The 16,636-nt window shown below is 35.3% G+C and overlaps 1 protein-coding gene across 4 annotated transcripts in view; it reads right to left on the bottom strand.

Annotated features, from left to right (window-relative positions):
• Nucleotides 1-16,636, bottom strand: part of LOC136043198 (lutropin-choriogonadotropic hormone receptor-like) — a 327,975-nt gene that overhangs the window by 104,679 nt on the left and 206,660 nt on the right. For all 4 annotated transcript variants that reach the window (XM_065728133.1, XM_065728150.1, XM_065728140.1 and 1 more), the window contains one exon: nucleotides 13,204-13,269. In XM_065728133.1, coding sequence (XP_065584205.1) covers nucleotides 13,204-13,269 — 66 coding nt within the window. The remainder of the gene's footprint in view (nucleotides 1-13,203; nucleotides 13,270-16,636) is intronic.

Below are 16,636 nucleotides of genomic sequence, written 5' to 3'. Positions count from 1 at the left end.
TGACTCTTTGCCACAATTCTTATTTTTAAAACAATTAAAAACTTTAACGTAAAGAGCGAGGGATTGTGGAGGGGACAACCCATTTCATATACGGAGTAATTTCTGTTCGTTTTAAGTTTTAATGTCGCTCCTTACTTTCAGCTAAAAAAAATTAGTTTTTTTTTATTTAATATACACTTTAAAGGCATATGGACTGCTCCATATCAAACAGTTCGTGGTAACAAACTATAGGTAAGGAGCGACCCGACGCAATAGTAACCAAAACTAAAAAAACGAAATTTTAGTACTAATAGATCTATAAATAGAATCTGTTTTTTATGCTTATTTAAAATATGTAAGTTTCATTAAGTTTAGTCCTACCCATCAAAAGTTACGAGCCTGAGAAATTTGCCTGCTTTTCAAAAAAAGGAAGAAACACCCCTTACAATCATGACATCTTAATAAAAATCACACCATCAGATTCAGCGTATCAAAGACCCTTACTGTAGATGTTTCAAGCTCCTATCAGCAAAAATGTGGAATTGTGTATTTTCTGCCAGAAGAAAAATCACGGATGTGTGTTTTTTTTTCAGGGGTGATCGTATCGATCCAATGGTCCTATAATATAGAAAGAGGGTTCATTCAAATGGAAATTAAAAGCTCTAGTGCCCTTTTTAAGCCACAAAAAATCGGAGAGTAACTAGGCCCTCTCCGACGCCCCTTTTTCTCAAAATCGTTAGATCAAAATATTGAGATAGCCATTTTGTTCAGCATGGTTGATAGGCCCAATAACTATGGCTTTGGAGATATCATGGCCCCCTGCCTCTGGGGAAAGGTCTTTAAGTTACAAAATTTGCCCATTGTTTACGTATAATGTTTGTTATTTTGAAAGTATGTATACATATCTGCGTGAGGGGGGGAATTTTCTAATGGTAAGATTTTATGTGAGGATAATTTTCATTGGAGAAGGGAGTTTTCGGGGGGTGAATTTTTCAAGGGAAATTTTACAATGAGGAAATTTGCCAGAATTCCGATACGAAATTTTCTCATGTCTTGTTTTCTCTTTTTCGACGGTGTAGCTGGATTTCCAGGCATTATTTAAAGAAAATGATCAGAAATCGTTTTCTGATTAAAAATACAAGTCTTTTTTTTACTGAACGTAAACAGCAACATTAAAACTTAAAACGAAGAGAAATTATTGCGTATATGAGGGGGGATGCTCCTCCTCAACACCTCGCTCTGTATGGTAAAGTTTGAATTATATCCCAATTCCCTAAGAACGACTCCTGAAACGATATGTTCTTTTAATTGGAATTAAAGAAGAAAAAAAGCTAGTTTTGTCAACTGAAAGTAAGGAGCGACATTAAAAATTAAAAGGAACAGAAATTACTCTGTGTATGAAAGGGGCTGTTCTCTTCTCAATGCCCTGCTCTTTACGCTGAAGTTTGACTATTTCTATCAATTCTACTTTATTAAACAGTAAAACACTTTATCGTAAGAAAAACTAGTTTTTTTTTTATTTAATTTGTGAATTTTTTTGAATTAATGCATGTTTGATTTTGGCTCTCCGCACATAAATTATTAAAAAGAAATTTGCATATTAATTCTTTTTTTTGGCTAAATGGCTTTCTCTTAGTTTTGATCAGACGATTTTGAGAAATAAGGGGTGGGGGAGGAGGCTTAGTTGCCCTCCAGTTTTTCGGTTACTTAAAAAGGCAACTAGAACTTTTAATTTTTAACTAACATTTTTATTAGTAAAAAATATACGTAACTTAAGAATTAATTTACGTAACGGACTTCTATATTCTTATATTTTTATTATGTATATGAGGGGGTTTGTCCCCTCGTTAATACCTTGCTCTTTACACTAAAGCTGAAGCTTTGCCCCAATTCTTTAAGAATGACCCCTGAATCAGAAAGTCCGTAGAATAAATAGTTGAAATTACTAAAAATACTTTAGCATAAAGAGCGAAGTATTTAGGAGGAAAAGACCCCCTCATATGCGTAATAATCTCTGTTCGTTTTAAGTTTTAATGCTGCTCCTTACTTTTAGTTGAAAAAGCTTTTTTATGTTTATTTTTTCATTGTTTTTTATAGTAATGCTAGAATATCCTGCTCCCACTTCATTGAATTTCTCTTCCCCCAAGACATATTCCTCCAAGGAAAGACCCTCACACATACCCCCCCCCCAAACCAAAAAATCCCCCTGAAAACGTCTGTACGTTTCCCAATAACCATTACTGTATGTAAACACTGGTAAAAGTTTGTAACTTGCAGCCTCTCCCTCGGGGACTATGGGGGAGTAAGTCATCCTCAAAGACATATTTTTTATGGTTTTCGACTATGCTGAACAAAATGGCTATCTCAAAGTTTTGATCCGTTGACTTTGGGAAAAAATGAGCGTGGGAGGGGGCCTAGGTGCCCTCCAATTTTTTGGGTCACTTAAAAAGGGAACTAGAAATTTTCATTCCCGTCAGAATGAGCCCTCTTGCGACATTCTAGGACCACCCAGTCGATACGATGACCCCTGGAAAAAAAGACAAAAAAAAAAAAAAACAAATAAACACGCACCCGTGATCGGTGTTCTGGCAAAAAATACGAGGTTCCACATTTTTATAGATAGGAGCTTGAAACTTTTGCAGTAGGGTTCTCTGATATGCTGAATGCGATGGTGTGATTTCCGTTAAGATTCTATGACTTTTAGAGGGTGTTTCCCTCTATTTTCAAAATAAGGCAAATTTTCTCAGGCTTGTAACTTTTGATGACAAAGACTAAATTCGATGAAACTTATATGTTTAAAATCAGCATAAAAATCCCATTCTTTAATGTATCTTTTAGTATCAAAGTTCAATTTTTTAGAGTTTCGTTTACTATTGAGCCGAGTCGCTCCTTACTACAGTTCGTTACCACGAATTGTTTGACAATAAAAAGCTTTATCTTAAAGTACTATAAACTTTAGTGTAAAGAGCGAGGTGTTGAGGAGGAGCAAACCCCTCATATTCGTAATAGTTTCTATTCTGTTTATGTTTTAATGTTGATCTTTACGTTCTGTTGAGATTCTAATTCTAAAGCGAGTTACTAGCTATAAACAGACATTTGAGTTTGTAATGGTTTTGTGTGGCGAAAAATATTTACCGTATTTTAGAAAGAGGTAAGAAAATAGAATTAAAAAAAGATCTGCCAGATTGTTTCTGCCACTCAGGGAAGGTCAACATTAACAACTTCCATGGAAGAAGAACTGTTTTGTAAGCCGGTTCAAATGAAAGTATGCTAAGGATAATTTTTCAGGCTAAATCGTACGCAAGAAATTTTACGGGGAGGGGAGATTTTCAGCGAGGATGAAATTTTATGGAGGGAGCTTTATGGGGGGGGGGGTTCTAATTTAAGTTGCAAGAAATTTTCATGGAGGAGTTTTCCGTGAGGGGGGAGGGCATGATTCAAGGAGGCTGGGCCAAATTTACCTGTATTAACTCAAAAACGAGCAGAAATTAAAATAAAAAGACAGTTTTTTTTTACTGAAACTAAGGAGTAGCGTTCAAACTCAAAATGAACAGAACGGCTTCTGAAACATAGCTGCCGTTTAATTAGAATATGAAGCCTTTTTAAAAGTGCTAGCAGCATTAGCGTAAATGTAAATGTAAAAAAGGGAAAACCCTCCTTGTTGAGGAGGGGGAAAACCTTCATATATGGAATAATTTCTGTTCGTTTGGAGCTTCAGTGTTGCTCTTTAATTTCAGTTAATTTTTATTATTTAATAACGAAAAAGACCTTCGTTGCTTAGAAGATTCAGCCTCTAATTGTATTTATAAAAACCTTTGAACTTTCAGTAAATTGTCTAAAATAGCTTTTTTTTTGGGGGGGGGGGGATTCGTAAAGGGCCTGTGAATAGAGATCAATAGTTTCGAAGGATTACGTAACTTTAAAAAAAATTATTAATTTGTAAAACTGTCACAGAGTTACAGCTGGGATTCAAGATAGTAATTGTGCCTCACATGACTGAAAATCGGTTTAATGGCTCTGTTGGGTTCAAATTATATTTATATGGAGGAATCCAGCCAGATCTTCCTAAGTTTATTTTGACAATTTAACTCCTGAAAAACGAGCTAAAACATAGAATTTCCCTGCTGTTTAAGGGGAATATTAGAGAGAAAGGATTGGTTTGAAAACCTATTTTCTTTTCTTCCATTAAGCCAAGCTGTGACAGAGGTTTTACAATTTGGCTCGTATTTTCATCCCATTAAAATATTGTTTTATAGGATTACAGAAGTCCTGCTCTGAGGAAGGAAACAGAAAATACAAATATATATGGTGGAAGATTCTTATGGCACTTAGTATTAACCAAGTGACATATAGCGATCGCAAATCTGTCGGTCGGTCTCTCTGTCCCGGTTTTGCTAGTTTAGGCACTTCCAGATAAACTAGGACGATGAAATTTGGCAGGCGTATCAGGGACCAGACCAGATTAAATTAGAAATAGTCGTTACCCAATTCTACCACCTGGGGAGGGGGGATGGCTAATTCGGAAAAATTAGAGAAAACGAGGTATTTTTAACTTACGAACGGGTGAACGGATCATAATGAAATTTGATATTTAGAAGGATATCGTGTCTCAGAGCTCTTAATTTAAATCCCAACCGGATCCGGTGACATTTGAGGGGGGGGGGAGTTCGAGGGGGAACCAAAAGCTAAGATATTACAAGCATCTTTTGAGAATTACAAACTCTGATCAAAGGATTCAAAGTCCTAAATACAAACCGAAAGACAACAAATCGTCCACATGAAAAAATTCTAACAATAGATGATATGCATATTTGTATCAATAAGGGGCAGGTAAAAATGATAACGCATGAAAGCTAAAATCCCGAGCTACAGAGTGAAGTTACAAAAAAAAAACTTTGTAGGAAACTATGTGCTAGTCCAGACCCGTCAAAGTAGCCCACTTATAGGAAAGCCATATATTTGTCAGTTTAAGGTAATTTTCCATAAACAGGCAAAATGTTTAACCTAGAAGTTAAACATTCTAGAATCATCGAAAATTAGTTTCGTAAAAGTAATTTTGAAACCATCAAAAAGTTGTCAAAATTTTAAACACTCGATGTTCTATTCAAATCTTAAGAATCTTACTATGGTAAAAAAAAAAAATTAGGAAACACAACTTGGAATAACCTCATTGCATCGACGAAGGGATTTCAGACCTTGTTCGAGTCCGTGATTCCTTTGTATATTATATTACCATCTCGCATCCCTTTGGAATAAGCTAAAGAATTCTTCATGAAAACCCACTTTAAATTCGTAAAATATTAGGTAATCTTACATAAATCCTATCTGAAATTAACCCAAGATCTAATTATTTCCACATCATTGAAAATATGTTTAAAACCCCCAAGGGCAAGTAACCCTTCCAATGGAAAACTTTACTTTAATCTGTTCCCTGTAGATCATTCATTTTACTTTCTGAACCCGTTTTTGAGGGATCGAAATTCAAATCTTAGGGCAATAAACTTGCTAAGAGTAAAGCTATGGTCCCTGCCTGTAAGGTCCAAATGACCAAAAGCCCTAGTACCACCGAAGTAAAATTATGGTCCTATTTATGAGGACCATAGGCTTTGCTCTCACCCGAGCAAAGTAACAACCCCATTTACAGGCTTTTGTTAGTCAAGAGCTAGCAAACTTAGTTCTTTCACCATTTTCTAGATCTTTAACACCAACTGTCTGTCAATCTATTTAAGGCTTCACCCAATAAACCGCTAAGCTATTCAGTTCGGAGGCTTGACATTTTCTAGAAATAATCTTTGAAACCAACATGGCAGATATGAGCCATATTTTATTGACACAAGAAAATTAAGACTAGGAATAGAAAATCAGGAACACCCAACTAAGAACAAGCCGAGCCGTTTATAGGTTATCATAAACATAATTGCAATTTTCTTATATGAAAGTTAGAGCGACATTGAAACTTCAAACGAAAAGAATTTGTCCAAAATATAAAATTGTCTAACACCTCTCATCCCCTCACGCCTGTAAAACGGATTTAAGCTAAAGGGGAGATTTTCCCTTAAACTTTCAAAAAAGATTTTCAAAAACATCTTTTTAAACGTCTTGGATTTTAATGTGGCCAAATAAATGAACTTATTATTATATTCAGGGTTTTAGTATTTGACTCTAGAAATTTTTGGCTCAAACACCTTGAAAAACATTAGGTAAAGAAAACACGTATAACTACGAACCAGCTGTATTCTCTGCATTCTGACAAAATAAAGAATGAACATTGAAAGGGGTGATATCCCCTTACATATTTAAATAGATTTTTGTTTGTCTTAAGTTCTAATGTTGTTGCTCACTTTCATTTGAAAAAAATCTTTTTCTTCATTTTTGCCCTTTAATAAGTTAATAGCTGGCTGTTTAATAATTTGCATAAGATCGATATACATCACTGTGTGGCAGAGTGCCCTTAGAAACTAGTAAATTTTTAGAATAACTTTTTCTCTTTTACTACCTTAAAAATAAATAAAAGATGTAGTGTAATCACTGTGCATCACTGAGTGGCAGTGCCCCATTGGAAACTAGTAAATTTTTAGAATGTCATTTTCTCTTTTACTATTTTAAGAGGACACTAAGACTGAAAATTTTTGCTTGAAAATTCCCTAAATTCTCAATTTCACTAGTCATTAATTTTCTACAACTAATGACTTGGTAAAACCACCACAGTAAAATTTATTGGGGCAGTCTGAAATGGTAAAAAAGTAAATTTCAAGCCATACTTTTGGAATCTTAAGAGGAGAGAATTGCTTGGACCAATCGATCTTCAAGAGATGCCTCTATTCTACCCTCTCTTCTGAGTCGGTTAGCACGTGATATTAATATTCCACTTTAAGTCTAAATTGTTTAACAATGCGTGGGGCCAACAAAAATTAGTAATTCTAGTAATTAGCAATGAGCTGAATCAAGGAAATATTTCTTCAAATTAAGCTATATTTAGAAAGATTATAAAGTGGATTATTTCCCAGTCTAGTTTTATCTAAAATACTTTTGGTGGTTCATCCCCACCTCCTCACACACCAACAGAGATGTCTTTTAATCTTCCCCAGTTTCCTTTTATATCTGGGGTCTATAAGAGCTATACATTGCAAAGAGCCAGCAGGTGGCAGCGTGCCCTCAGATATTTAAGGTTAGATGCAAGAGATCCAGTCATTTTAAACTAGTTGGTTTCTGTTTTCTATGATTATAAGCCCTTTTGGCCCCATTCCGGTCAAAATTGTTGTTTTTTGTGTGCCTCAGAATGACGAAAAACAACACTTTGTCTTTGCCTGATCGCATTTGTTACTTAAATAGGGTACTAGAACTTAACGTGTCCGTTCGAGGAAATCCTCTCCGAATATTTTATGACTACTGGTATGAAATGATCACACTTGCAAACTCTGCAGATAAATAACACAAACCTCTGTTCAAGGGTGTGAAGACGTACTCAATTTATTATAAAATCTGGGTTTTTTTTCCCAGGGGTGATCGTATCGACCCAGTGGTGCTAGAATGTTGCGAGAGGGCTCATTCTAACTGCAATTAAAAGTTCTAGTGCCCTTTTTCAGTGACCGAAAAAATTGGAGGGCACCTGGGCCCCCTCCCTTGCTCATTTTTTTGCCGAAAGTAACAGATCAAAATTCTGAGATAGCCACTTTGTTCAACATGGTCAAATAACCTAATAACAATGTCTTTGGGGACGAGTTACTCCCTCACAGTCCAAGGGGGACGGGGTATAAGTTAAAAAATTTGACCAGTGTTTACGTATAGTAATGGCTTTTGGGAAGTGTACAGACGTTTTCAGGGGGATTTTTTGGTGGGAGGGGAGGGTTGAGGGGAGGAGTTACGTGGGAGGAATTTGGTTAAGTTTTTAACAGTTTTAAAAAGTAAAGTTAAGAGAAAGAGTAAAGTTAAGAGAAACTTTGGCGTAAAGAGCGGGCCGTTGAGGAGGGAAAAGCCCCTTTAACATACGGTGTGATTTCTGTTCGTTTTAAGTTTTAATGTCGCTCCTTATTTTCAGTTAAAAAACTTGTTTGTTTTTTTCATCTAGTCACACTACAAGATTCAGCATTTCTGACAACTCTACTGTAGAGGTTTCAAGCTCCGATCTGCAAAAATGTGGAATCTGTATATTTTGCCAGAAGAAGAACAACGGATGCGTGTTTATTTGGTTTTTTTTCCAGGGGTGATCGTATCGGCCCAGTGGTTCTAAAATATTGAAAGAAGGTTCATTCTAACAAAAACTAAAAGTTACAGTGCTCTTATTAAGTGACCTAAAAATCGGAGGGCAACTATGCCCCCTCCCACGCTTTTCCCAATTCACTGGATTTTTCCCAATTTCACTGGATCAAAATTTTGAGATAGCCATTTTCTTCAACTATGTCTACGCCTTAATCCCTCATAGTCCCGGGGAAGGGGCTGCAAGCAATGAACTTTGCCCATTGTTTACACATAGTATTGGTTTTTGAGAAAAATACTGAATTTTTCAGGGGGGATTTTTTCTGGTGTGAGTGGCAGTTAGGGGTTAGGTGGGAGGATCTTTCCATGGAGGAATTTTTCATGAGGGAAGAGAATTTTAATGAAGGGGCTGCTGGATTTTCCAGAATTATTTAAAGAAAAATAATGAGAAGTTAAATAAAAAGGCAGGTTTTTTCAACTGAAAGTAAGGAGCAACACTAAAATTTAAAACGAACAGAAATTATTATGCATATGAGCGGATTTGTTCCCTCCTCAATACCTCCTCTTTACGCCAGAGTATTTTAGTAATTTCAAAAGAGCTATTTATTCTAATAAAAAAAACTTTAGCGTAAAGAGCAGGGCGTTGAGGAGGGGACAACAGAATTCCTGTTTGTTTTAAGTTCTAATGTCGCTCCTTATTTTCAGGAAGAAAAATTTTTTTTTATTTATTTAACATAGCAAAGGAGGGAGGTCTAATAATCTAATGATGTCAGCTATTTAGAATTCGAGACAGTAGAGACAAGATTACACTTCTTTTACCAGACGTTTATTTCATCTTTAATTTTTTTTTATGTATATTCTTGGAATCATAAAAGTCTTGAAGAAAATTGAAGTCTCATTATTGCTTCACGTGTTCCATCTTGTAAAATGGGTATAAGAGGGTCTGTAACAGTGCTTGAGAGTTAGGAAATAATTTAAATTCATCTCTATTGCAACAATTGTTAAGAAAAGATGCACACATAATAATAGAGTGCTACCTAAGGACTTGGCAATAAAGCTTCCCGAAATCACGTTACGAGGCGTAAAACTTGTTTTTGGAAGTATTATTTTATTAGTGCATATGTTCCTGAAAAAACTTTCTGCTCCAACTTGAGTATTTTTGGGAATATAAGAGTAGAAAAATTTTCAATTAAAAATAAAAATGTCAGGAATGGGAAATATGAATTAAAAACATTTACAATGGTGTCACCTTGTATCCGTTATTTGTATCCGTAGACACTTTTCATGGATATCCAACCCGTAATAGAGAAAATACAATTCTACGAAATTATGTCCGAGAGAATACTTCTAAGAAAAGATCAAAAGATCAGTCTTCTATTCCTGAAAAGCAGCAAATACTATTTTGCCTTATAATGCATCTTTTCCATTCCAGCCATATTCTATATCCCTCCCAGCTAAAGTATTCCCCGTGAAATATGAGTATCATAACTGTCTCGACCATTTCCTATCTTTAGATTGGCTGAAACTAGTCGGGAAATTTACGACTTTATCGATTATCATCCTTGTAGGGTATAACTAATTCAATCTAGATAACACGAACGGTAAGACATTATTATAAGGATTGTAAATTAAGTCAACCAAGAAATAAGGGTAAGTAATTACTGATATGTTTTATGCGTTTTTTTAGTGACTAAAAATATCCTGATGATTATAGCACTTACAGGTATCCTAAATCAATTTAGCTGATAAGGTCCCTGAAATTTTCTTCTTTTTTTTCTATCTGATTATCCTGAAAGGTAAAGTAAGTGGTTACGGAACAAAGAAGTAGAGATAAAAAAGATTGCTTTAGATTAGTGACACATTTTCTCAAGCTAATCAAATTACTGCTTAAGCCTATGTCAGAGAGTTTGACTCTTTGTCAGAGTTCTACTTTTTAAAACAATCAAAAAAAAATTAGCGTAAAGAGCGGGATGTTGCGGAGGGGACAGCACATTTCATATACGGAATAATTTCTGTTCGTTTTAAGTTTTAATGTCGTTCCTTACTTTCAGTTTAAAAGAATATTTTTTTTTAATTTAATTTCTGAACGTTTTTGAATTAATGTATGCTTTGATTTTGGCTCACCGCACATGAATAATTAAAACAAAATTTGCACATTAATTTTTTTTTGGCTAAATGGCATCCTCATAGTTTTGACCGAACGATTTTGATAAAAAAAAGGGGATGGGGAAGAGGCCTAGCTGCCTTCCATTTTTTGGTTACTTAAAAATGCGACAAGAACTTTTTATTTTTTAACGAACGTTTTTATTAGTAATAAATATGCGTAACTTACAAATTAACTTACGTTACCAACTTCTATATTTGTATATTTTTATTGCGTATATGAGGGGGTTCGCCCTATCGTCAATACCTCTTTTTTTACACTAAAGCATGAATTTTTGTCCAATTCTTTAAGAATTACCCCTAAATCACAAAGGCCGTAGAATAAATAGTTGGAATTGCTAAAAATACTTTAGCGTAAAGAGCGAGGCATTGAGAAGGAGACGAACGCCCTTATATACGTGATTATTTCTGTTCGTTTTAAGTTTTAATGCTGCTCCTTACTTCCAGTTGAAACATTTTCTTATGGCACTTGGTATTAACCAAGTGACATATAGCAATCGCAAATTCTGTCGGTCTCTCTGTCGGTCTGTCTGTCCCGGTTTTGCTACTTTAGGCACTTCCAGGTAAGCTAGGACGATGATATTTGGTAGGCGTATCAGGGACCGGACCAGATTAAATTAGAAATAGATTAAATTAGATAATCTGGGGGGGGGGAATGGAGGGTCGGTTAATTCGGAAAAAATGATGTATTTTTAACTTACGAACGGGTGATGGCATCTTAATGAAAATTTACGTTTGGATGTATATCGTGTCTCAGAGCTCTAATTTTTAATTCCGACCAGATCCGCTGAAATTGGGGGGAGTTGGGGGGGAACCTAAAATCTTGGAAAACACTTAGAATGGAGGGATCGGGATGAAACTTGGTGGGAAAAATAAGCAGAAGTCCTAGATACGTGAATGACATAACTGGAACGGATATGCTCTGTTTGGGGGAGTTGGGAGGGGGTTAATTCTGAAAATTAGAAAAAATGAGGTATTTTTAACTTACGAAGGAGTTATTGGATCTTAATGAAACTTGAAGTTTGGAAGAATATTGTACCTCACAGCTCTTATTTCAAATCCTGACTGGATCCGGTGACATTGGATGGAATTGAGGGGGGGAACCTAAAATCTCGGAAAACGGTTAGAGTTGAGGGATCGGGATGAAACTTGGTGGGAAAAATAAGCACAAGTCCTAGATACGTGATTGACATAACCAGAACGGATCTGATCTGTTTGGAGGAGTTGGGGGGGACCTAAAATCTTGGAAAACACTTATAGTGGAGGGATCGGGATGAAACTTGGTGGTAAAAATAATCATAAGTCCTAGATACGTGATTGAAATAACCGGAATGGATCCACTCTCTTTGGGGGAGTTGGGGGAGGAGGGTTAATTCTGAAAAAATGAGGCATTTTCAACTTACGAAGGAGTGATCGGATCTTAATGAAACTTGATGTTGAGAAGGATATCGTGTCTCAGAGCTCTTATTTTAAATCCCGACCGGATCCTGTAAAGGGGAAGTTGGTGGGGGGGGGAACCTAAAATCTTGGAAAACGCTTAGAATGGAGGGATCGGGATGAAACTTGGTGGGAAAAATAAGCACAAGTCCTAAATACAGGATTGACATAACCGGGAACGGATCTGCTCTCTTTGGGGGAGTGGGGGGGAGGGTTATTTTAACTTAAGAATGGGTGACCAGATCTTAATGTAATTTGATGTTTAGAAGGAACTCATGCCTCAGTGCTCTTATTTCAAATTCCGACCAGATCCCTTGACATTGAGGGAGTTGGAGGGGGAAACCTGAAATCTTGGAAAACGCTTATAAATGTCGTAAACATGTGATTGACGTAACCGGACAGGATCCGCTCTCTTTGGTGGAGTTAGGTGGTGGGGTTCCGTGCTTTGGCGAGTTGGGTGCTTCTGGGCGTGCTTGGACGAAGAGAAGCGGTAGGTGTGTCAGGGAACTGCACAAATTGACTTGATAAAGTCGCTTTCCCCGAGTCGGCCATCTGGGGGGGGGTGAAGGGAGAGGAAAATTAGAAAAATTGAGGTATTTTTAACATACGAGTGGGTGATCAGATCTTAATGAATTTTGATATTTAGAAGGACTTCGTGAATCAGAGCTCTTATTTTAAATCCCGATCGGCATTAAGCCTCTGATTTTCCTTTTAAAGAAATCTATTGATTCTTAGAATTTTGCTAGAGCAAAATTAGAATTTTAGCCAATGGATCGGTGAAGTGTCCCCTTTTTTCGTTGCAAATACTACAAAAAAAAATAGTTTAAAAAAATGATTCAGATTTTACTTGGTTCAATCTTATAGTTCGTACTCTACCAGATATCTTGATTAATCCGGGTTGCAGCGGCAGCTAGCAACCTAGCAAGAGACGATCATGTCCCTTAATAAAAAATATAATACTGCATAACTCCTAAAAACAAGAGTCGGATCAAAACAAGAAATACACCATTAGAACCACCTTATCCTAAGTCCCTTTTTTAAATAATTACCGTATCTTGAACAAGAAGGAAAATATATTGGCTTGAAAACAAAAAATATGGCTGAAACTACGATTTTCTGCTTATAAGGCATTTTTTTTCTCTCTCTCTTTCTCGTCAGCTAGCTTGGTACTGGAACATCGTAGTGATCTGTTAAATGGCTTATTTTAAGGAAAATTGATAGCTTTTGTAATTAAAAAAATTTAAAAAAAAATAAAACCAATATTTTACAAAGAACTTCTACTATTATAAGAAGCTTGTGGACATAGTTGTGTAAAATGAAGTAATTTTTGGGGGGTTTCAACAAAAAATCAGATCTGTCAACTGAAATGCTTTAAGTAAATCCTTCATTCACTTAATAATGTTAATAATGTGTAAAACAAATACTTACAAAACGCGAAGAAAATGGCATTGTCCAAGATCTGGGACTCCAGAAAGTTGATTTGAACGCAGTTCTCTAGAAGAAAAAGGTTCAGTTAAGGCACCAAGTTCCAGAATTAGTGCTTGTAATTGGGAGGTTCGCTAGATTATTTCAAAACAGTAACGATTACTTATATCTTACAACCACCACACTTAAGAAGTAAAAGCAGGTCATTCCTAATGAAATGGACATAAATAAGATAAAAAATAATACTTTAGTAACATAATTATAGAAAATACAACAGAAAATTATGGAAATCAGACCGCCCAGAATGCAATATATGAAATAGTAGTTAAACAGTTTACCTAACCAAATCTAACAAAAATACCAACTCTATATACAAATTATTTAATTAAAATATACCTACATTGTAAATTATCACTCTCAAGTTAAGGTGATCATCGCCGAGAACTCAAATACAATACTAAAATACAGAAAGAAACTGGTTCTACTCAGACCAAAAACTTGAGTGTGGTGGCTGTCAAAGAGTTTATGGTAACGAACTGTCAGTAAGGAGCGACCCAGCTCAATAGTGACCGAAACGATAAAAAATGGAATTTTGAAGCCAATAGATATATAAAAAGAATCAAATTTTTATGCTGATTTCAAATATATAAGTTTCATCAAGTTTTGTTTTTCTATGAATTTGTTTTCTACTTGCTAACTTTATCCATTCTCATCCTAAAAATGGATTTTCTTTCTTACTTCTTTAATATTTTTATTATTATGAGTTCTGATTCGCTCTTTACTAGGTTGCACCTATTACTGCAACCATTATCTGCGTTTTTGTTTATCATATATTCGCAAATTCGGAGCTTTTTTTGTTAAACAAAAAAATCTTCAAGTGCAAGTTAAACTTTAAAATTCTTGTTAAGATAACACCCTACTGTCAAAGGTAATTTCTGCCCTTTCTAACCGCATAATTTCCCATTCTAGCCAAAATTGAGCAGCATGGTAAATACGAAGTGCGAAAAATTCCTGGTGCCGGTATATATTTTATATACCAGGCACCAGGAAAATCCTGGTGCCGGTGGTATATTTTGGTACATGCGATCCAAATAAATAAGAGAATTGTTAAGAAAAATAAATCAAAATTGTTGATCTTTACAGATTTATGTACAAAAAAACTTTTACAAAATATTTGGCAGATCTCGGCGCATATAAAATGGCAAAAAAGGTTCTATCACTAAGCATGAAGTTGCCAAGAGCATTATGTTCACAATGCTTACATTGTGCTTTAACTAAGTTATTCTCTAGGTGCTAAGGTGCTGAAAATGTTACGTTTTCATTATACAGGGTGGGCCAAAAGTCACTGAGGGCTTGGGTTTGAGGCTCTTTCAGTTTGAATTATTAAGCCTTGACTTTAATAGTAAAAATTTACAATTTGTGTACGTTGTACGGTAGTGAATTTCTTCATAATTAATTTCCAGGATCTACAAAAAATAAGAAAATAAAAAATATTAAGCAATAAAAAAGATAAAAGTAAAAAGGGTCAGTGACTTTTGGCCCACCCTGGAACTCGTAAACCAAAACTGTTTATTAACTCGTTTACTTTCTACTAGTTGTAAAACGCATGAATTTAAACCTACTGATCAGCTAGATTCATGAATTACCGTTCAGATGCTATTTCTTTTCCAAATCCACGTGATCCCCATGGGGAGGGGAGGGGCAAAAGAAAAACACAATGTGATTATTTTCTCGTTTTTTAAGGCCAGTAAACGTCCGGTTTAGAGTTTTTGAAAACGACGATTTCAAAGAAATACTAATTATTTTAGTTTTAAATCATTTTGAGGAGTTTTTGGAACATTTCCTAAATTGTGAGAAATTTCTTCTCGTAGTAGCAAACTAATACTCAGTTTAATTTCAACACAAGTTATTAGTTTCAAAAAAATTTACATGGAAAAAATTCCATGTAACAAAACCATGAAACAGACAGTTTCTTTCAAAATCTGCTTATATATTTTGGGTACTATGGCTATGGTGCGCTTTTAAACTAGGTTACAGCTACTTCTACAACCAAATTTTCAAAAGTAGAGAAATTTATCTTAATTTCTAGATTGGGGTATAAGGTGATATACAGAGTAAAGCTATATCAAAAGATACTATGTTAGGATAAGATTGGTCTCCGAACGTCTCAAAGTCAATGTAACTGAGGTTTGACGAACATGAGAAACAGCGATTCAGGAACATTAAACAGCGATAAGGTTCAGGTTCAAGGACCAGCGATTCAAATCTGTCTATCACACGGCACTTAAAGAGGGGTGATACCTGAGGTAAATATAGCCAAAATTCTGATATAGCTTTCACGGTTTTATTTGTTTCAGTTGGCTTTATGCTATAGTTATATATCAGAAAATTGTTCTCTTTCTTATGAGATTTGGCCTTGGCTCGAGTTTTTTTCTGAATCTTAAGCAGCGCACAAGTACGATACATAGAGCTAGCCATTTTTGATCCACTCACTCATTCAAATACCGGCGAAGAGCGATAGTTTTTTGGAATACAAAACTGAAAAGCACCGTTTCAAAATTGACACCTAAGTAAAAGAAAGGTAAAGGAAACTGAAAATTTACACTGTTAGCACTAAAACTCCAACTTCGAGTCCTCGATTCTTCTTCTCCAGCGCCCCCCCGTCCTTTTCTGAATTTAAAAAAGATTTGAAAAGTCGGTTCCAATAAGCCAGTTTACAATTTATCAGGATTGCTGCATATATTTTACAGGAAGAAGCATTTTAATTTGCCAGTTGAAATTTACTTTTCCTTTAGCTTCTTCGTTCACGTGTTAGGCTAGTTCTGTCGCTCGAAAGCAATTATGCACTGGGTTATTAAGCAGAAGTTCAGCATTTAGTTTTGATTGTAACTCTGCTAAAGTCTGCTAAAGCTAAGCTTTAGCAGACTTTAGATAAAGGAATGCCCTGGATACCAAAATACATACATATGCACCTAGGGGTGTTTGACAAGGGGAAAGTTTTCCTTATATCCCGTTGCGCCACAACAGGACAATTTTTGGATAAATCGTATCAAAATGTATTTTCCAATCCTGAATAGCAAAATTTTAAAGATTTTCTTTTTTATTTTGATCATTATTCATAGGAGTAGAACCCAAAACTTTTCTTCCTGATATTCTTTACTTCCCTGTGTATTGGTATACTCAATAATTGCAAGACTGGCGTGACTAAAGTTAAAATTTCACAAGGTTTGCAAGTTGTGGTGCATAAAGAAGCCCAATCTACCATTAACTGGGACCAAATACCTAACCAAATAAAATTATTCATTTATAAATATAATCGAGGAAAAAATAATTGTTAGGTCAAAATTTTAAATGCTAAAATAGCTTTGTTATATTTTTGATGACTAATATTGTTCACCACTTTATGCAAACTTGCAGTAGTTGTATTTTAATTCCT

The sequence above is a fragment of the Artemia franciscana genome, chromosome 2 (genome assembly GCF_032884065.1).
Source record: "Artemia franciscana chromosome 2, ASM3288406v1, whole genome shotgun sequence".
Classification (NCBI taxonomy): Eukaryota; Metazoa; Arthropoda; class Branchiopoda; order Anostraca; family Artemiidae; genus Artemia; species Artemia franciscana.
Note: the sequence above shows the minus strand (reverse complement) of the source record. Positions and strands in the feature narration are given on the sequence as shown.